At 37.0% G+C, this 23440-nt stretch overlaps 1 protein-coding gene across 2 annotated transcripts in view; it reads left to right on the top strand.

Moving 5' to 3' along the window:
• The window catches only part of DMD (dystrophin), a 978378-nt gene that overhangs the window by 402876 nt on the left and 552062 nt on the right, over positions 1-23440 (top strand). For both annotated transcript variants that reach the window (XM_063392999.1, XM_063392994.1), the window contains one exon: positions 4375-4547. In XM_063392999.1, the coding sequence (XP_063249069.1) occupies positions 4375-4547 (173 nt within the window). The remainder of the gene's footprint in view (positions 1-4374; positions 4548-23440) is intronic.

Here is a 23440-nt window from a genome sequence, read left to right as displayed (position 1 = left end):
TTATACAGCAGACCTGCAGTAAGCCCATGCATATTAGTGTCTCTTTTTTTTTTTTTTTTTTTCTTCATATTCTTAATTTTGGCAGGAACATCTTATTGTAGAATATGATTATACACTTAGCTATCATATTTTTAATGATGTCATAGTTTTAATATGGAAAGCCATCTGGCTCTGAGGAAGAGATTTCTAATATATGTAAGATAAATGTATATCTTGCATAAGCACTCTAACAATTCTGCTTCTAGTTCATCTTCTTCTGTATTTTCCATAGGGCTTTTGTTTATTTCATTAAAATTTGGGTTGGTTTCTGTGTTATTTTTAAATATAGATATTTTAATGCTCTGATTCATCTTTTCTCTTCTTTTTTCCTTTGGTGATCCTTCATCTACTGACAGATAGACCAGGTTTTTTGCACTGTTTTCTACCGTGTCATATTTCAGAATACAGGAATTCATTGTACACATCACACATCCGGGATTCTGGCAGCAAGAATCCCCTTTCAAAATGCTTTATGAAGCCAGTCATACCCATACTAGAGACTGTAACTCATATTTCTATACAGATTTTAAAATTGTGATTAATTTGTGGAACTTTTCCAGCATTCCATGATTACTAACAACTGTGCTGTTACTGGGCTTCATGTTAGTACAAAAAGCATGAAATATTGTAACAAATCTGCTACACATATAATTATAAATCATCATGCTACAAATTTTTGGAGTGTCAAAAAAAGTATTTCCAATTTTAGACATGGAACATGTATTTGGTTTGAACAGAGTGATTCCTATCAAGAAGCATCACGTAATGTGAAATTCAGAGTGATTTTCTGCTGCAGCTCAATAAAACCCAATTAACCATAACTCAGGACTAAGTGTGCTCACACGCACTCTCCAAATAGATCTGTCAGTAACACTGTGCTTGGTGACAGATTTGTACACAAATAGCCAAGGAGCTGATTTTTTACAGGGAGTTGTCTTTCTCTGGCAGATAAAGACAAATTCCAGGTAGTGAAAATGAACTGGAGCTTGATTCTCTGGAGCTCAGATTTCTCTTTTAAGAGCAGTGAGATGGATCAGTCCCTAAAGGCTACTGTCACTTCAGCAGCTAATGACTTTCTGTTATCCCTTTTTTCTAAAAAATTAAAACTGTGTTTGCTTCTGCTAACCATGTTACAAAATCTCCCCAGGCATTGTTGATAACTGCTTGCAGATCATTCTCTTCAACAGGAAAGGGAGAGGCAGAATATGTATGAGATACACGAGTCTATGTACACAAGTATATATACAAGGTTTCTCTGGTTTTTTGTTTTGGGTTTGTTTGGTTTTTTTTCTTCTGGACATTCTTATACTCATTTACAGCACATCAGCTGTATCATCTTGTTTTGTCTATAGCAGCTGTGATTTAAACAAAAGCAAAAATCTGACAGGGAAATTCTATACCTTTTTCATAGACCACTAATTTAAAACATTAAGGGATATATCAATTACCATTTCTGAAGTGCTTAGATGTATTTCATCTATTTTTAATATTTAGAAAATTGATCCTTTTTTGTTGAAAAAGCCTAAAATTTAAATATACATAGGGACAAATATAACTCTTCATTTGATTGCTTAAACATGTTGAACACAAGAAATGCCTTCTTGGGTGGCTGAGATGAGCTGATATTCAGACTACTGAGAAGAACCCCACTTCACTGGGGTGCTTAAGTATGTCCTGGCAGCTTATAACATTTCAATTACATTTTCTCTTGTTCTTTAAATATGGAAATTTTTAGTCAGGGATGAGGTTTTGTGAAGATGCTGCCTCCTTTGGGAGGATATAATCTTTGAATATCTAGAGGCATTTTATGTTTTTATCATCTGATATTTCTTATCTTCAGATTAATAACATTGAATATCTGAATTATCCATGCCCTGAGTGTGTAAAACAAAGATTTAAGTAGATCTGAGTAAGGAACACTGAGTGTGAGACTTTTTTTGGGAAAGTCAGATGAGGTTTGTTGAGTAATGACACAGACCCAGCCAGCCTTCCCTCCACATGGTAGATTGCTGTCCAGGAGGAAACGTGTACCTGATTGTGCCTCATTCCAGAGACAAGACAGCTACCATTCTCTTTTGATTTATAAACATTCCTTTAGTCTGCTAAATGTAAGTCACATTTCTCAAGACCTAAAAATTCTAATTATTATTCATATGGGGGATATAAAATTATTATATGAATAATATTTTTTTTTCTCCCCAGCAAATATCATATTATAGTGCTTGAGCTCTAGCAGCCCAGGGACCCAGAGCTTTTTTTCTTTTGTTTTCCAGGGTGGTTTTGTATGTATTTATCTCAATGCATTGCCTTCACATTTACATAAGGGCTTTCAGTCTTATATTTTACAAAGTAGTAAATGTACTGTAATAACTTTATTTTAAAAAATTATGACCAATTTTGTCACTTCAAGTGTTATTTAGAGTTTTTATTAAGTTCTTAGGGATTTTAAAATATTTATCCAGCAATTTGGAGGAGAAAAATATTTGGATTATTATCCCTAAATCCCTGTTGTTTCATATTAATACTACAAGTAATACACCAGTACACTCTGTCATACCCATGGTTCTAAAGAAAATGGTTTTAAATCAAATTCATTACAGTAGAATTGTGAACTTGACTGGCCATGAGATGGTGTGGACTGTGTGATTATTTAAAAAAAACAAACCTGTTTGTTGAATCAGAATTCATAAATGTTGAATGAAGAGGAAATTATAAATACAGTCTACATGGATTATTAAAAGTTTATTAAGAAAAATCAAGAATTGCAGAGTTAGAAGCAAAATCAACATTCACTGCAGACAAGTATTAGACTCCAAAAGTTAAAGAAAGGCAGGAGGGAGAAGTGCTGCTCATGGACTGGGAAGTGTTTCAGTTTGGTTTAAACTGCCCATCTAGTTCATAAATGGCTTTCTAAAACTAAAAATCTCTTTCTGGTAGCTACACACATCTCTGCAACTTTGAGTATACTAAATTTTATACATGGAAGGTTAATAATAGAGCAATATTTTAATACCAGATTGAAAATTAGTATTGTTTGATGCAGTTTTAAAATGGTCTGATAGTGTTCAGTAAATTGGAACAAATTGAAAATTACTATTTGTTTGATTAAAACCAAGGAAAGGGAATGAACCACCAAAACCAAAAAAAAAATCAATAGTGGCATGGTAAAAAAATTTAAGAATTTTGGATAACACAGTTTAATATTCATGGAATTGTACCTCAAAATATTTTCTCAGTGTCTATCCAGAAAGCAGCTGTTTTTCTGTAACAACATTTTTTACATTATAGAAGTAAACCACTTTCTCAGTAAGGAGTACAGCTTGGCTGTTTGTGTCATACTTAATCTGAAAGGAATACCAAATAGTTTGAAAGTAACTAATTTGAAAATATTTAGAGAAGGGCATGTAAAAAAGACCTATGTGAGAGGAAACAAAGGTAATGAGATTTTTGGAGAGGGAAGATTAATTTGTTTTAATTAAGAGTAACTCATTTTATATTAAAGGAGATAGATTTTTGATTTTTTTCCCCTTCTAAATTATTACTGAAGCTCTGAGATATTCCATGTCTAAACCCCCAAATATTTAAAGGTATGGTTTATTTAAATGAATGTGAAATTTCCTTTGCTGAATGTCTACCATACATTTCTTTTGATTCATTTGTATTGATTGATTGCAAGACATTTGTTTATCTCATTCTAGGAAACTTGGATAATGAAAAAGAAACCCACTGTTTTTCAAACTGAACCAAAAACCAAGAGATGAGCTTTTTTTCTTTACTGTCATGTCCCAGAGACATGAGATTTTGCGGTGTCATTTTTGTACCAAGTTTATGCCTTTTGAGTTATTGCCCAATATTTTTGGTTTGCCAGAGAACTGGTTTTATGTTGTTATTAAACATTTTCTCCCTGCATCTTGCTCAGTTCTTCTGCAGCTCCACAGTGGTCACATTGCACACCACGAAATCATCTCAGTACCTCTGCAGGCTCCCCCTGGGATTGCAAGGCTCAGGCTTTTTTCCTGGCGATTGCTCCAAGGAATGGTTTCTGAATTGGGAATTAAAGGGGAATAAAAGGTCAGGAAATGTAAATACTGACATGCAGAACTTTTGAGTCAATAGCACTTTATTTCCCCTCCAACCATCACCTTCCTCAGATCTATTTCATTCAAAGAAAGGATGGAGATTCAGTTATTACACCAGGTCATTATAAAATTACTCTTATTATCAATGTTATGGTTAAATCAGCATCTTGTACAAGTTTCTTTTGCTTGCGAACAATTATTTGCTATTTATAAAAACACTGATTAGTTTTTATTTTTTAAAATCTTGATATTACAGAGCATTAAGGATAGCCTGGGGAGACTGCAGGGTCATGTAGAAATTATTAACAAGAAGAAGACACCGGCTTTGCAAAATGTTACACCAAAGGAAGCAGCAAATATACAAGAAAAGCTGACCCAGCTTAATTCTGAATGGGAGAAAGTGAACAAGATGTACAGGGACCGACAGGCGTAAGTAACTTTTGAAACTTGCTCTTTCTGAGGGCTTTCTTTAATATTTGGCCTATTGTTGATGATTCTATTTTTTGCTTATTTTTGTCACAAACAATGCTTTTTTCTAACTAAGCATAGAACATTTATATAGAATTGTAATTCTTTTAATTTAATTTTGGGGCCTTTTTGTAAAACTGAAAATATGAAAATATATTGACCAGCTATCACTTGCATTGGACCATTGAACTAGTAATGGTATATAGATTGCTGATTTATGAGATATACCTCTATTCCAGCATGAGTATTTAAGAGTTAACAAAAAACTTTGCCTTAGATTAAAAAGTCATGTTTTCAAGCATTTATTGAATTATCACAGAAAAGTCCTTGAAATTTTTTCTGAGAATGAACGATATTCATCTGATAATGAAAATCATTATATTTCTCTATAGAAGTATGTATTTCTCAGTATCTATATATCTCTAGTTCCATTCATTGAAATTTCCACTTGGAGGAGTTTTACAAAACTAGCTCTTCAGGCAATGCTGAAAACTTGACACTAAAAGTTTGACATATTTGATATGCCACCTCAAAGGACAATAGATTGATATTTGATAGAATATCACTTTTGCACTACACAGGTTTTTTTCACTTGTCTAACAAAATGTTGTCCAAAACTTTGTCATTATTATACAAAAAAATAGCTTAATCTGCAAATAATTATTGCATTAATGGTAGAATGAGATATGATTCTAAACACCTAAGTGGTTAGTGGAAGAGAAAAATACTTCATGTGGGTTTAGCCTGCACTGACTTTGTTCTACAATCCAATCCTTGGTAATTTTCATGTTTTCTTTGTTTGTAAATACTGGTATACATCTGTCACTTTGCAGATTCCTGGAGACATTATTCCCACTGTCAGCCAGTCACTGGCTTTGATTTTAAAATGCTGGAGAGAGAAGAGAGTAAATCTTAAAAAAAAATAATAATCAGATAGATTAATAGTAAAAAATCTAAATCAGTAATCTTTGTGTCATCTTTGCTTTGTCCCAACATATAAAGTGGAAGAAACTGAGACATTTGTAATCGTGTAAAGTTTACAAATTTTTCTTCTATGCCTGTTGTTATTTTGGTTTTGTTTTTCTCAAATAGCAGGTCCTGTTCTGTTGTGGTAAGAAAAATCCTTGTAAGTCTAGGTGCCATGTACAAAAATGAAGGATAATTCAGAAAAGAGGTTGAAGAAAATCTGCTCACACAGATTTTCGATCTCACTAAGGCCAGGAGATATTTGGTATTGAGCTTTTTGCAGAGACTGGCTTTGCCCAAAGTCTTACTGGTTTAGTACACCAAGCTCTGAGAAGCCTTTGGAATCTCCTTTCCCTAGAGACCGCCTTTTCCCAGCCTGTTACTGTTCTAGTAGTTTCTCTGAGAAACCTTTGGAGTCTCCTCATGAGCATTTTCTGCCGCTGGTGCATGGCAGGGGCAGCAATTTACTGTTAGCTGAAAGCTTGGGCTATCATCACTGACACTCAGTTATTCATTATTTAGGCTATTGGGGTATTTAGCCAGCAGCAGAAGTCTGGTGAGGTGAAATGAATTAGTGTTTGTCAAGTGTTTTGAGGTCATCAGATAAAGGCACCAGAGAACTGTAAAGTATGATTACTGTCCAGCTGGCATTCCCTGGGGTATGAATCCTCTTTCAGTATGATGGACAGCAACTCAAGGTGATGATAAGCTTGACTGCTGTCTGATTCACACACCTTTCTTTTTTCTTTTTAATCTTCTGGGTTTGGTGTCAGCCTTATTGGCTGTTTTAGAGGTTTTGTTTGGACTCTGTTTGGTCCCTGTAGCTCCTGCTCTTTTGTGAGGTGCATTGGGACTGCACACAAATCCAAGGGATGAGGTGAAGCAAGACAGTATGGCCTTTAGCATTTTACTTCTAGCAGTTTGTGTCTGTAAGGGGTGAAAGTATCAGTGTAACTCTGTAACTCTGTGTTTAAGAGATATGCTATTGTTGATGATGCTAATGGACAGTTTTGGAATTAATATTGGAGCTGTCTTGCTTTCAAGGGAGTCTGTCTAAGTGACTGGGAGTATTCCATGTTTGAAAGGCAGCAGGAACAACTATACTGGAATAATGTTCATTTATGAATATTGTTTTTATGAAATCAAAGGCTTGCAATAGCATGGAAATTATTATTTTAATAAATGAAGAGTCAACTATTGCCACAACAGATGGAAGAACAAAGCCACTTTCCTTACCACTGTAGTTGCTAGCAGAGAGCTCACTCTAAATCTCATAAAAGCCATTAGAAACCTTCATGTTGCATTCATTTGTGTGAAATTGATTTCCTAGAAGTCCTGATTCGTATTTAGATACTTTGTAATTAACTCCAGAGTGAGTTCCTTTTAATTAGAAATCAAAATAGATTTTCAGTTTGTTTTGCAGCAGAGCCCGTGCCAGTTTGACAGGAATACACTATGAATGGGAAGCACTCAAATAGATTCACAAGTGCAGCTCTTCCACAGTACTTCAAAACATTATTTCACACTGCTACTTTGGCATGTTTCCTGTATTTAAATAGGAATTCATATTGTACTTACTGTAATATAACAGACAGAATTTCATTGGGAAAAACACCCCAAAATGCTGTGGGCGTCCTGGAGTATTCTTGCAGTGGCTTTAGAAACTAGGATGAATGCAGACTTTTACTCTTTCACAAATACAGTGAAACACTAATCTTCACTCACTAATTTTTTAAATCAAGGCTGTATCCAAGCATGGTTCTTTGATAGGAATGGCTTTCTTTTCTGTTCCAATTAATTTCAGAACATGGTAACTCATTGTGTTTCCAACTGGTAAATGGAGGTGACATCATCTTACACCAAGTGGAATTTGTTTCCTTGGTTTCAGTTTTATGAGTGCAAAGCAAACTTCAGGAAACAGCAGTGGCATGATTTGTCTTTTGTGAGCTAAAGAGCAGTTTATGGTTTAATTTATAACTTTAACCTTTGCTTGATGCTAAATTTTTACGTTATCTTTTCCAAGAGTTGTATTAAGGTAATAGAATATGAATTTTGAAAGGTAAAGTTTCAGTGCCAGTAAGAACAGCTACTCAGATGTCAGGGTTTTTCCTGTCCTTGTACCAGAATTTCACAACAGTCTTCCTTCTTTCCATCAGTCTAAATACTGGGGTTTTTATTAATCATGATTATTTAGGAAGTGACGCTAACACCAGGTCCCTATATACCTCAAATGATAACATATAATTTTTGGGAAAAAGACCACAATAGAAGATAGACTTTTAAATTCCTGTCTTGTTTAGCTTTTTTCTTATCAGCATGCCAATTATAAAAGATCTTGTTTGTCTTTTCAGGATATTGTCTTCCCAGGATATTTATGCCTAAGTCTTGCTTCTGTAATCAAGTGCTCCCTAAAATTAAGGGAGCACTGAAACTGCCAGAATTCACTGAATCTATGAAGTTCAACAAAGTTTTCCAGAATAGATGTTAGTTTAAAATATTTCTTTAGGAATTGCAGGTGAAAATGTAAAAAAAAAAAAAAAAAAAAAAAAAATAGTAATAAAAAAGACACACAAGGCAGAAAAAAATAGAAAAATACTCGAATATAATTCAAAAGCAAAATACAAAAATTTTACAGGTATTGTAGATCTTTAGTATTTTTGAATCTGTTTCTTGATGATGAATTAAAAATCTAATGGACCTCTCATATTAATGCCAGGCAACTATTTTTTTCCTTTTTCATGTCTTATTTAAGAATTATCTTCCAGGGCCTACATTTCGTACTATATTAATGCACATCTAATTAATCTCAAATCCACTAAAAATTAAATATTGTGAGAGAATATGAGGAAGTTGATATCTGATATCTTCAGAAAGTGATAATTCTGAAAAGTAGAAAAAAAGTGAGATGCAAATCTTATATCAGAAAAGATAGAAAATCCATAATAATGATAATAAAAATACATTGATGGCTTTATAAAATTCACAGACAGCTAGCAATTTTTATAGTAACAAGAATAAATCATAAAGAAATAATTAATAGGTTTTTAATAAGAATTAGTTTCATTTTTGGATAACAAAGCAACTGTCAACTTTTTCTGAATAACCTTAAATTAGCTGTTGATTAGCTTGGTAGGGCTGATGGAAAAGCATTTATTATACATAAAGAATAGATTCATTGTCAGAGAAATAAAATTCTGTGGTAATATTTCTAAGATCACATAGTAGCAGATGTCATAAACCCTTATTGATATATATTCTTTTGAGTTGAGAACTAATCTGATCCATGGATCAAGATACTAGAAAAAAGAAATGAAATACATGAATTTTTCAACTGTAAGTAACCTGCCTCTGTTCTGAATTACTGCAGATCCAGCAAGCCTTGAGGACATGCCTGTCTGTGGAATCTGAATCAGATCCAGCTTCTGTGCTCCTCTTGCTTAGTAGGAATTAATGAGATACAATATTAAGAGATCTGCATTCAGCCCAGTGATGCATTAAGAGTGTGGTTATCTTTTCAGAGTATGAGATTTTTCTTGGAGTAGTTTCTATAAGCAATGGACAAGTGCAAACACAGATGTTAGAATACTGAGGAAATTATTTTATTTAATATAGTTTTCTAGAAACATTTAGATGCTTCAACCCTTCTTTCATGGCCTCAACCTCTTACTTCAGAGGGGTCCAACCCTCTCATTCATCCCATGCCAATCTTGTATAGATTTCTCATTAACATTCTGCAATAAAACCATGCTCAGGTCTGAATCCCCTTGTGACTGTTCATTATAAAACTATTTAGCCTTGCAAAGAAAGATAAAAGGGGCACTTTTAGAACTTTTAAGAAAATGGTTTTGTATCCTTGAGAGCCATATCTATCTTAAGGAACATCAAAATAGAGTTATTCTAGGCAATTCTTTAATTTTAATTAGACATACTAGGGAGCCATTTAGGCTATTTATGTTTTCCTTCCCAGAGTTTCTCAGTTGTGGATTTCCAGTTTCCATCTGTGGCACTAACAATGCTCTGCAATGTGAGGACATTGAAGATGTGAGTGGTGTGAGCTGCCTTTATCTGTCCAAGTTTTAGTTACCTATTTTACAGTACCTGCCTATGCCCATCTCAGTTAAACACTGCCAGGCAATCATTCCACAGGTAACTTGCACTATATATGGTGGGCCTGCTGACTCTTCAGGGAGACCAGACAAGATAAGACTGGAGACATTACTTTTGGATAGATAAAATTAGGGGAGATTAATCTTAAGCTAGAAAGTATAACAACACAATGCAGTTTAATTTATATCTAACGTGTTGTTATATATCTCTTTCACTATGCCCAGTCAGCATTTCTTTGTACTTGCTTTAACTCTGAAAAAGTGAATGACAAAAATGAATGTTAGCTGGCTTTGTTTCAGTACAGAGAGAAAAGCAACTAATGTAAGGCATAGGTATTTTAAGACAAAGTGAGAAATAGTGGCTGTTTTCTTCCAAAAAAATATCTGCCCACATATTTCTGTTGAGGATGTAAGTCTTGTTATTAGAATTACCCTTGGCTCAGGATTCAAGGTGAAAGTGAAAACCAGAACAGATTAGTTCATCCCCAATGAGAGAAGAAAATTATTTCCTTTCTAATGTTAATCTCAGAATAGCTACCATGCCTTAGTTACATGCAGGGTAGGGTTTTTTTTCCTTGCTTTCTTTCACAGTGACTCAAATTGTTCATTTAGATTTTGAAAAGGGCAGCTTATAATGCTTGACTCTTACAGCCAACATTAGTTGTTAATTTATTTCCATACCCTGCTTATTGTACAAAAATTCTCTCCATAGCAGTTGCTTTATAATCAAATTCTTGCAACAAATTTGCCACTTAATTTGCCCCCATAATATTGCACCATCAAGTTAATGTATTGGTAAGTTTCATTGGTTGCTTAATTGCTTGCAAATAAGTGTAAAATAATGTATAACAAGCAGGTGTAACATAACATAAAAATGTTTTATTATGGACAATCTAGATAGGGCTTTCTGTCAATTTTTATAATGTAAAGAAACACAAAATATATAGAAATATTTTTGTGGTCTGGTTTATAACTAAAAAGGTTAAATTTATAGCAAAGCTGGAACATATTTTTTTACCTTACATATGTCCATTTAAATGTCTCTTTTTATGGGGCACTATATATATGATCATCTTTTAATGGAACAGCTATAAGTAAAATCTAAAATTCTTTGTAAAACTTAAATAGGAAATTTGAGGCAGGATAAGAAATAACACTGTAGCTTTGGGGAAAAGAGCTGTGTTTATTAAATTACTGTCATAGTTAAATTAAAGAGTTTAAAACAGAAAATTATTGGTCTGGGAATGGAAGGTGACTATTGTAAAGTGAGGTGAAAATAACTTATTCAGAATTTCTTTTAATAAGTAGAGGAGATAATCTTGCATGTGTTTGTGCTGTGAAAGTGTTTCAGCTGAAAAAGAATCTCGTCTGGTTTAAAATCACCAACCCTCAAGCCTGACAATTAGCATAACTTAGCATAACTTTCCTGTAAAATGCTCAGTGACAAAACTGCGCCACATTCATACAGGAATTATTGTAGAGCCTTTTTCTGCTGTACAAACAAAGGTTTTCACTGAAATGTCTGGGAAATGTTGTGGCTTAGTCATGACTATGTGGGCTGTAGAACTATGGGAATGCAAATACGGATGAAGAGAAATGCAGGCAGGAGCAAATAGACCCTGAGCCATCTGGATGTGAACTGTCTGGGGCCTTCGTGTCAGAGACACAAAAATATGACAGGGTGGTCAGTGTCACAAGCTGTGAGGCAGAGCTGGAATGAAGGGTGTGCTTGCTTTAGGGGCAGTGCAGTGTTAGTGCATTCACAGATAGTCCTGATTTACAGCCAGCCCTCTCAAGGCACAGGCAGAGCTCACTCATGCTCAGCTGCACCCATCCATGTGGATATAGCCCAAGAGAACTGCACGATACCCTCAGGTCCCAAATTTATTTGCAGTGACTTCTATTACCTTCTGTATGTGTTGACAAATATGGTGCACTTTCACTGTTGGTATTGAATCATTGCACTGTGCTGTGCCAGAATTTTTTAGCTGGGTGAATATTTAGCTGGGTCAGCTGTGCCCTGGATGAAGGATGAGGCTGCATGGGCTAGGTCCAATGCATATTGGATGTACTAAGGGGAGCTCCTCTGCAGAATTCCCTTGAAGCCTTTTAAGGAATCGCTGCTCTCCAGTTGCCATGGTGCAGTGTACACCTCCTGGGAAAGCATTTTTGACAGCAGAGGGAGCCTAGTCTTTTAACATCTGTAGCTAAAGTCAGAAGTTGCAGTTTTCTGTTTTATACAATTTTCATCACGGTTGTTTCTCAGCTCTCAGCACATGTTGTTGCTGTCATCTGATAAATATAATTTTCTTTTTCTTCCTCCAAGGCAGTTTGAAAGGAACTTTTTGCTTGTATTAAATGTATTACATACACCTCTATGTGCCAAAGAGACAAAGAAGACACACATTATGTTTGGAGCAGAAAGCAGCAGGTTTTGTGTTAGTCATAGACCTCTCTAATAGTTTTGAGATTACCAGGTTCAGCCTTCTGTCCTGGTGGCCTTCAGTAATTAACTGGGAGTGGTTGACTTTAAATTTTTCTTTTTTTTATGGTAAAGTTAGTGTTTGAGGTGATTTTGGAGAAAGCTAGTCAATATTTCTGGTGTGACCCAAAATGTGATGGCAATAGAACTGACCAAAACTGTGTATGTACTTTGTCTAATTCTTATAGCACTAGGTATCCTGCACATGAATGGAGTACTTTCTGCTCCCAAAAATTTTGACCCTGGAGATTAACTTAGCCTCTTTGAAATTTATTTTTATTTGTCTGTGGAACTGTGAATATTAACATATAAAAAAAGGTTTCCTCGAATTAAAGCAGAATACTGCAGCGATGTTTTGTAAAAGTACGAAAAATAGCTGGTTTTAATTTGCTGTTATTTTGGGGAGACAATGGTATCCCATCCTTAACAGGAAGGGAGTACCCTAGATTTATCTATGCTATTTCCAAAAAGGAACAACAAAACTCAGATGGGCCATAAACGCTTACAAAATTTTATTACTAGATTATACACATGATGGAAATTGGTATAAGTCTGTTTTAGTATAAGTACACGGTCATGGATTTTGACTAAAGTGTCAGGTGAAAGACAAGAGGGAGAAAGAGAGGGAGAGAGAGAAAAAGAAAGAGAGGGAATGAAAGAGAGAAAGAGAAAAAAAGAGAAAGAGAAAAAAAGAGAAAGAGAGTGCACAGGGATTCAGCTGATAGAGTGAGCATCACCCAGGCTTTGTGGAGGCACCTTTTTAAATCTAAGTTTTCACCACCCTGGAGCTAAGTTTCTTACTTTCTATACAAATTAGTTATCATGGTCAGTTTGTTCTTCTAGACCTCTCTGAAAATAGGTCAGAGAGTTTGTGGGGGACTTTAGGAGTGTGGTCAGGGAATAAAGACTGCTGGGCTGGCCTCTGGCCAGCAGTCCCTGCCCTCCCCTCGCCTGGTTCCTGTACCTGCCCTGGACGTGCTGTTCTCCGCTCCAGGAGCCAGAACAAGGACAATTGTCCCAGGAAAGTGCTGCCCCACCTCTGCCTGGCCCCTCTTTCAGCCACATGCTGCTCTTACAGTGTGTTCTCACCAACAGCCCTTGCTTGGCTCCAGGATTATCAGTGTTTCAGACATGATTAACCCCTTATCTGCTGGGCTTCTGCAGGGGACTGTGCCATAGCTGCATTGCACGCAGCTCTTTCCGACGTGGTATTCTTTGTTTCTTCCTGGAATATGTAGTTTCCTTCTGGATTACACTTTTGTTATTTCATCTGATTGGTAATTATTTTAATTGTCTAGTTGCTTTTCTAGTAAAAGAGATATTAATTCTTAGCATAAGTGTGAAAATGTTCTTTCAACAGTTACACTAAAATAAAATGAGTGACAATTATTTTGCTGCTCTCTTATATCATTAACGCTGATATAATTCAGGAAAATTTGGTTTAGTAATAACTCCATTAAGACCTTGACGCAATTCTCTATCTGTTAGGGCAACATAAGGATAACACTGTAAGATTGTGTAGCTTCAATTCTTGTCAGATTGTCTGATTTATTCTTTCTGTCCACAAGTCTTGTATGACAGCAAGAAAATTAAAAAGAGGTGGGTGCTAAGATTGAAAAACAATAAAGAAAGAAAAAATCACATAGAATAGAATTTACCTATATTTTGTATCTGTACATGCATTAGCTGAATGGCTGGAATAGTGTTGCCAGTCAAAACTGAGCTCAGGGACCCTCTGCCTGTCTTTCGGAATGTTAAAACAAGTAAAATGTTCTTTCTTCTCTCCTGCAACCAATTTTTCAAAATCCTATAACAGTACAATTACCTCTGAGATTTCTCTCTCAGATTTGGCTGAAAATGGCTAAAAAGCTAAAAAATTTATTCTTGGAAATGAATGATGGACAATATAATCGCTGGAGTTTCATTTCCTTAGGTTTTATTTCTTAGCCTATTAGTCATTAAAAAAAATCACTAGAATTCCTTGTAGCAACTTATCTCTGGGTGATTACACCTTGCTCCTGTATTTTCCCTTTGTCCTGAGCTACTGGTAAAAGTGCTGTGTCAGATCCAGCTGTGGTGACCTAGAGAGTTTTCATTTCCTTCATTAGCGTCATAGGATCACAGGATTATTCTGGTTGGAAGGATCTCCAGGGGCTCTCCCAGTCTAACATTCTGCACAAAACACTAACATGGTAACAAAACTAGTCAAAACTAGTAAATCAGGTTACTTTAGCCAGACAGGTCTTACAGACCTTCAGCAACACAGACTGACCAACCTCTTGGGAATCTGTTCCACAGCGTGACTGTCCTCATGGCACAATATTTTCTCCTTATATCTAGTCTAAACCACTCATTTGCTTTTGTACCTCTTGTCTTTCATCCTCACACTGTGCACCCCCAAAGAACCTGATTGAAGCTCTTCAGTGAGCTCCTCACAGAAGGAGTGCCCCAGCTCCATGACTGGTCCTGCTTGGACCAGTCCCAGACTGCACGCAGTGTTCTGGATGTGGCCCAATGAGACCTGGGTGAGGAAGGGCAGTCTTTTCTCTCAGTCTGCTGCCTGTGCTGCTGCCAGTGCAGCCCAGGATATACTCGGTTGTTTTGGCCAACAAGGCACGCTGCTGGCTCATGCCCCATTTGCTGCACACAGGACCCCAGATCCCTTTTTGCAAAGCCACTTCCCAGCCAATCAGTTTCCAAACTATATTCTGGCAAGGTGTTCTTCCTTCATGGGTGCTGGACTTTGCATTTCTTGAATAATTTAATGGGGCTTCTGTTGGCTCAGCCCTATCTAGCTCCCTCTGAATGGGAGCTCTGTGACTAAGCATGTTGACTTTTCCACCTCTGATTTAACTGTGGTGGAAGGTGCAGGACTTTAGAACAACCATGTTGGAGTTGTTGGTAGATGAAAAATTAGATATGAGCAGGCAACAGGGACTTGCAGCCCAGAAACCAATAGCATCTTGGGCTGTAATGCATTTGCCCTCTGTGTCCTGGGGTTCAGCCTGGCTGGGGGAAAAGACTTGTAAGGTTTTGGTTCTGTGACAGTTCTTGACTTGCCCTTATCTACTTCTATGACTTCACTTTCTTCAACCATGCCTATAAGCATGAAGGGCAGGGGGATCCTGCTGGTCTTTCTCCTTTTTTACAGGTTCATTATATTTTGCAGATTTTCTGCAGTTTTATTCTTACTCTGATGTCATACTCATGAAGGAAATGCATAATGTTTATTTGGATGGTAGGGGGTACTGCATCTGGTGGAAAATCCTGGAAAGAAATCAGGACCTTCTAATATGAGTATTCTCCTTTTAAAACATCTGAAGTCTCATGCATTCATCAACAAGATTTCCTGCAGTCTCTCTCTAGAATCTGCTTGATATAAACCTCTGGAATATGTTAATAATCAAAGGTTATTGTTCTGTGGTCCTGCAGTGTCTATCCATCTTCTCTAGGAAAGGACTTGAATTTCTTGAACTTCTAAAGATTTAAAAAATTTCAGAAAACCAAGCACCTGCTTCTCAACAAACCAGAAACTATGAATATCATTTCTATCTGTGCAGACTTTCAGAAATGTCTTCTAAGTCTTATACTTCATCATTTTACTCACAGTGTTTCTTTCAAACATTCAAACTCTTTACTGTCAGTTCTAGTTAATAAAATTCTAAAAGTGATAATGTTTGATTTTCCTTTATCACTATCAGACAAAGAGCTTCCTTCCACCATTTTTATTTGCTATTATTGTAAAGTGCTGTGTCTGGCTGCCAAACTGTTTTTCCTGGCCATAAATTTGCCTTCCAAATTTTAACGTGTTGCTATAGTTTGAATCTTCTGTAAATTTATCTTTGTGTGTGTACTTGCATACGTGTATGAAAATGCTTTTAGCTGCTCCATTCTAATTTTGCCCTCAGATTGAGACACATTGCAGTTGTATTTGGAAGGGTAAAGAAACTTAATCTTTATAAGGCTTTATGGTCCAGATTTTATTGACCAGTGCAGCACTTTTATTCTGCAGAACTGGAAGTTTAGTGATTTTAGGTAAAAACGCCTAGTTTTGCATAGTTCTTGGCTGCCATAAAGCTTAGCTTTCTAAGTCGTTTTGCCAGCTTAGTCTGGAGATGTAGGGCTTTAGAGCACTCATCTTTTGACTGGTGTATCAGGCACATTATTCATTCAGTTCAGATCAGAACTTTTGACGCTGATGTTTAATACCAACCTAAGAAAGGAGTTGGCTTGTACCACTTCCTTGCCACGAGGGGGAGTTTTCTTTTTCCCTGTTCCCTTTTCTCTCCTGCAGTGATCATAACTGCTTAAACTGAATTTTTGCTTGTGTTCTGATAATGTTATTATGAGTGGGATACTCACACATGCCCAGAAATGCACGCATGAGAGGTGTCAGATCCCATGAGTTCATCAGGATGTATCTCGTGATAGTCTTACGTCTTTTGAGAAAGAAATCAAATGGACTAAGAAGTGATATGGTAATGTGAAATTGAATTTTCTACGAACAAAATGAGAGAATATGCTGAAGAAAAAAATAGGCTATCGATAGTTGTATGTTTTGCCTGTTAGCATAGCTAAAGAAAAGCAAAATATAAGGAGAATGTAGCTGAGAATATTCTAAGTATTCTTTAAAAAGACATAAAATCAATAATTTGTAACATATATTCCCAATAGTAGAAATAAATGCCTCTGTTTCCATTCTCAGAGAAAAGAAGAAAAAAACAACAATGTAAGCTCAGTTTCAATAGCTGTTTAGAAGCAAGCACATTTTAAAGATTTCTGATTTCTAGGATTCATATATTTAGCATTTATTCAGTAGCTGTTCCAAATTTCATCCATCACCCCAGAATTGTATGCCAAAATTAGGTTCATTTAATGTTTTCAACATGATAAAATTGTCACCTTGATTTTTAAAAGGGATGTCTGGAAATGCTGACAAAAATAGTAAATCTCAACTTCCAGAATCATTGTTGTGTTCTAAAGCAGTAAAAAGTCTAAACTTGTTAACTCAGGAAAATTAATGGTTTAGGTATGTAGTCTGGAAAAACTGTTTAACTATTAATCTTTTGTTTCAAATGGTTTTTTAATGTTTTTAATCTTAAAATTTTAATCTTTTGTGGAAATATCTATTAACATGCTTCAGTGTTTAATATAGACTGCCTATATTATTATAGCATATTAAATGCAGTAACTGGGATTGCTTTCCATGTAGAACTAAAAAATAATCAGTCAAATTAATTTGCAGGTTTTACTACATAACAGAATTTTCTAAAAGTCATCAAGAAATTTGTTGACTATTTTGGGTTTTCTGCCCTTTTGTAAGGTTGTGCATATTATGTCTTCTTTAATGGCAGACATTCTGCAATTAAAACTTGAATTTGTAGCACCACTCAAGACACGTTGCTTTGCCGTGATCCATGAGATTCTTTCCTGATTACTCTCTGGCAAAACCTTCAGAAGTGTTTTCTGGCTGTGCACAAGACACTTCTACTGAGATGTCATATGGTTAATGATGACATGCAAAGAGATCATAAGAAGTAATAGAAACTGTCTTACTTATTAAATAGTTCCTAATTCCATATCTAGTCCTCTCAGCCTCTTATTTAGTTTCCTTGACAAATCTGGCTAAATCAAATCAAAACACCCTAAAACATTATATTATTGTCAGTTCATAAATAAGACAGGCAGAGCTGTGATATTCAGAGGCTTTTTAAAGATTAGATACAAATATTCTAATTTGCCAGGAAGGGAACCTAAATTCCATCCTAGCACTCTACCCACAGGAGCGCTTCCCCCAAGTACCACCTTTGTGAACATAAGGGAGGACTGAAGTGAGGAGCTGTGACAGATGTTAGAAATAACAAAGTGTTTGGAAAATATTTGTCCTTTTTCTGGGATTTTTTTAACCCTGTTTATTTTTATCTCCTTTTTTTCCCTCCCTGCTCTCCCCTGGGCTCTGCACCCATGGGGCCGGGGCTGCCTGGTGGCTTTGCCATATTCCCAGCTATGCAGGACTGACTAATATGAAAAGTGCTTTTTTCCATCTTTCCAGCATATTTTTTCCTTCCTGTCAGGATAAAAAATGCCCTCTGACTGGCTGGAAACCAAGATGAAACGTAAATCTGGGGAATCACTGAGTTGTTCTTTTCCACTCAGGTTCACAACCTTTGATGTAACACAAAAGTGTGGTGCAGACACCTACTGTTCTATGGATCTTTTTCTCTGGACTTTTTAAGGCTCTTCCATAATTAGTGACTTATTTCTGTTGTCCCCTCTGATTTCAGTGTAGAAATGGTGGGATTAGGAATTTACCATGGAAGCTTTTATATCACGGAAAAAGTATTTCTGGTTTTCCTAAACAGATGAAAGATCGGCTAATATCTTACAATGAATATTGATTTTAAAACCCACTATGCTAATCAAATCAAATCAAATCACATCAATAATATAATCAAGCAAGACAATGAAGTTAAAAACCAAAAAGGTCTGAACCCCAGGTTCAAATATTTTAATTATGATTGTTTAAGCTTTTTTTTTCTTTTTTCTTTTTTACTACACACTACTGTGTGCCTTGTCTGTGTGTATAGCATTTGACAATGTCGTAGATGAGTGAAAAATCAGAAGGCATAGAAATACTTAACAGAATAATGCTGTATTTTCATATTGTCAGGGTGATTAATGACAACCACTGTAGTTTGCCAGTAAAGGCAAAGGAGAAAATGTTGCTGCCTTTCTGAACTGATAATCTTTAGTGTACACTGTGGGAGACTGCAAGCCCAGAAATAAATTCCTCTAATAACCATGAGTGTCCCTGTCCCTGCAGGGCACTAAACAGACCAACGATTCTCTTCACTGTCTTTAAATCCTCTGGCACAACAGCAATGCCAGTTCGAGTGCATCTCTCTTCTCCCATTTGGATGCACAGTCCTTTGGTCAGTTCCCCAAGTCTTCCTGCATCCTGTAAAGCACCATCCTCTTCCACATGCTGTGGCAGGACGGAGCTAATTTATTTCCAAGGTGTCTGCATGGGAAGCAGCCATGGAACAGGGTGATCCTAGCAACCACTGAGCTGCTCACGATTGGGGTTTTGGCATCACTTCTCCAATCAGTTCTGAAGAGGCAATTGCATTTGTAAACAATATCTGTGCACTCTGTTCCATTGTAAAACTGAGAGGGCAATTATCCACATCAGACAAAGAGAAGGGGAGCTGTAGTTTGATGGCATGTAGGTACAAGGCTTCTGTAACCACCCATCCTCTGCCTCCTAATGCTGACTCTTTCATGGCACTGTAAGTCAGAAGCAGCTCCACTGCTTTCAGTGGGTTTGCACTCCTATAAGAAAGGAAGAAGCAGAAAAAGAGCACTAGAATTCAGGACTCTTGAAAGAGGTAGAAATCATTCTGCAGCAAGGTTTTGTTTCAGCTTGTGGTCCATGGAGCACTAATGCACAAATATACAGTCATCATTTATAGAAAGAGACTTTGCAGTCAGCTTTGAGTCTCCAAGTCAATTCCCACCTGGATTTGCTGTTTTTATTAAACTCTTTTTCAGACTTGTCATCTAATGCTGTAGTTGATAGTAGCAGAAGCTACAGGTGCTTAGTTTTTGAAATCAGGTCCATGACATTCAGTGCAGGCAAGATGCAGCATCTTGCCTGGTGAAAGGAAATAGGACCTAATCACAGTTGCCATATCCTTTTTCTTCACCAACTCAGGTTATTTCAGTAAGTGCTGCTGTTAACTCAATGATCCTCCAAAGTATCCTCTAAAGTATCAGTATTCCTCTAAAGCAGGGACGACAGTGACATCATAAAATAGTATGGGAGATCAGACAGCCACAGAAGCTGAGCTGGGCAGCACCACAGCCCTCCTGGCCCTGGAACAGTGGAAGCTGTGGGAGAGATAAACTCAAGGGAAGAACAAGAAGTGCAGACACCCCTCCGGCCACTCTGACAAGAGCACTCTGACAAGAGAGGGTGCAACAAGGACATCGCTGGTGCAAGAGAATGTAACAGAAAAGATTCTGTTGCTAAAGGAACAGGGGCAAAGGGCTCCGAGTGGAAAACTTTGCACAGAAGTTAAAGAACTATAAATAATGGTGATGAGTGTAATAAAGTGATTTTTGCTTGCACAGCATGGTCTGTGCCTTCACTCACTGCAAATGGAAAGGTAGGATACATAGCATTGAGAATGCCTGCTAGAAATGTTGAAACAGTAGTGTAGAACGTGCTTGCCATGATCTGAACATTGCAGAACGTGTTAAGGCAGGGCAGAAATGATAAATCAGCATTTAAAGTCATTCAGGGATACCTCAGTGAACTGCCTTTGAGCTCCCTGTGTACTTAGAAAGAAAATAGGTGAGAGTGAAGCTGAGAATGGAATTCTTGATTCAGCTCGCCCTTTGTGCTGGCATAACTGGGAGCTCTGGGAGTGTGCTTTGTGTAGCCTCCTCACTCTCCAAGATTCTGATAGAGACAGAGGAGGAGCACACTTTTTGTGAATGTCATCACGGTTGAATTCTAAGCTGTGTAGGCTTCTGTGGTCTTGAATATGATATGTCCATGAATAGAGTAGGAGAAGGTCGTATTGGAAAGAAACTAAAAAGGTCTGTGAACAACTTGTAGTTTTCTAGGACTTATCAGTAGCTAAGATTTTCATATTGTGTAAAATTTCCAACTTTGATTAAAGTTCATGGAATGGTTATTCTCTGCCTTAACTCTGAATTGTCTGGTCACTAAACAGTGAATTACAGAGCAGAAATTTTAAAAAGCTTCTGTTTTAACTCTCGAAAATTTTCCCTCTCTCTTTTATTTGTAACTTCAAAACAACAATGCTGTCTTTCCCAAGACAGCCAGGCAGCTAAGCTCATCTGTTCCTCCATTTACATTTTCTCTTTTTTTTTTTAAACTTTCATTTTTATGACCTGTGTAAATCCTGAGATGCAATTAGGGTTCCTCATCAGTTGGGCTAAATGACAGCAGGTTGCTTGCTTAGCACTTTCAAAGGGTGCCAAGCTAAGATGCTCCAGGTTCCTTACCTGTTAACAGAGAAGGAAAGGCAATAGGCAATGGGGATAACTTTCTTATGCACTGCCTTGGTTCTAGGTAAAGAGAAGAATTAGTAAATAATGCACCACCATCATGAATGCATAGTTATTTTCCATATTTGGTATTTCTAAAACTGTCCAGCAGTATTCTTTCTGCTGCTGTCAGCAGTGTCTGTAAAGGAGACTTTCTGTACAAATTCAGCAAATAATCTAGTGAGCTAAACCTCACCCCCAGGTCAATGGCTGCTCAGCCTAGCCATATGTTTGCTATAGGAGAGAAGGATGAAGTGCAGCTTCTCATTCCCCAAACAAGGAGATGAGAATGAGGGTCTAGTGACAGTTTTCAGACTCCTGAAATCAGCAGCCATGAAATGGAGCAGAGTGACCCATCTCAGCTTACACTTGGCACTCAGGAGCTCCTCATCCCCTACAACAGAAATCTGCTGATCTCTTGTTTCTCATTTGTGAAATTGTTAGTGCCATGATTTGATAGTGGCATCCTTTGGGGTTTATGGACTTACAGCACTGGAATACAGTCCACAGGAATATACACTGACACTGTATATTCCTGTGGTCTCATGCTCAGTGGAGTTTATGATGACAGTAGTAGAATCACAGAATGTTGAATCCAACTCCTGACCCTGTGCTAGGCACACCAAGAATCTCAAAAGCATTGTTCAAATGCTTCCTGAACTCCATCACTCTTGGTGCTGTGGCCACTTCCCCTGGGCAGCCTGTTCCTGTGGTCAGCCACCCTCTGGGTGAAGAACCTTTTCCTGACATCCAGCCTAAACAACTTTCCCAAACCTCCATCTGCTACCCAGTTACACAGCCTCTGGTCACACTGGCTTCCTGGTGAGTGGTGGAGGCTGTGGCCATCAGCCCCTGCAGATGGGTTGTTTTTTGTGCAAGAAGAGGTGTGAGGCTGTGCAGTGTCTGTACACCCTGGAAGGGATCCAGCACCCAGCCGGGTCAGCCTTGACAGTGCTAAACAGGCTTAACCTTGCACTCCATCTGCACAAAGCTTTTGCAGTTAGGCTTGAATGTGGGAAATGGACTTGTAGAGAGTTCTCAAAGCCTGACAGAAGGCTCACATAATTTTGTGAATCTGTATGCAAATTTTGAGATAAAAAATGTGGACTTAGAAATGCCATGGAATAGGATGGACATTGTTGAGAGAGAAATGGAACTGGAAACAAGTTTCAAATGATGGCCTTGCAAATAAGACTAGATACTTTGGAGAAATAGAACAATGAAAGATGCATTGTAGTAGGACCCACGAGGGGTAATTTGAGGTGATTGGCTTTAAGGCACTAGCAGCATTGTGTGGTAAAAGCTGATAGGCCAAAAAACGCTTATAATGTATTTTAATTAGGAAATAGTTTGGCTTCTGACTGTCATGGCGTGAATTGTAGCATCTGTGCTGTCTCACCCTTCACATGAAACTGAAAATGGAGTAAAAGTTTTTAAAACGCCTCTCAGTTGCCCCATCCCTGGGTCAGAAGAAGGTATAATCTGACACCTGACATTAGTACTGTTTGAGGAGAGAAAGGCAGATTACTGCCCCAGAGTGGCGCACAGATTCTGAGCAGCAAGTCTGAATTTTAGTCCTGGGCTTTTACTGCATCACCGTTTTTTCCCCTTAGTAGTAGAAAGCACGAAAAATCTTGGCTACAGTGATGTGATAATCCTTGAATTTGAACATCTTCCCTAGTCAGCATTTTTGTATTTGAAGTATCTTTTGAAATGTAAATTAAGCATGAAGTCATCAGTGTGTACCAGGCAAAGAGAGAAAAATTGAAATAAAGCCTTTATATACATACATAAATACAGAAAAGTATATATAAATTGCAAACACTAAGTTATATTTTCTATGGAGGTGGCTGTTGAATTAACTTGCTATTAGAAAAAAAAGTATTTGAAGTTACACAGAAGATATTAAGAAGATTTTACTTCTGACAATGAAGAATCTAACAATTAGGATTAAATACAATTTTAAGGGATTCTCATTTTAATGCTCTTGATATTATAAGTAATACAAATGGTGTGTTGTGTGTGATTTCACTGGTGTGCAGCTCCTTCTGTCATCTGGTTTTCTACTGAGACATATTTATAGTAAGTAGAATAAATTAATTACAGAACCTTGTAATACAAGGATGTAATTCCATCTAGTAAAAACCCCTGAAGTGGAACCTTGAGATGTTTGCTATGTAAGGGAAGCAAAGCATAGGTAAGTAGACTTTGCTGGTGTGTCA

This window comes from Prinia subflava, chromosome 3 (genome assembly GCF_021018805.1).
Source record: "Prinia subflava isolate CZ2003 ecotype Zambia chromosome 3, Cam_Psub_1.2, whole genome shotgun sequence".
In the NCBI taxonomy this organism is placed as follows: Eukaryota; Metazoa; Chordata; class Aves; order Passeriformes; family Cisticolidae; genus Prinia; species Prinia subflava.
The sequence above is the reverse complement of the archived record's forward strand: the minus strand, read 5'-3'. Positions and strand labels throughout refer to the sequence as shown.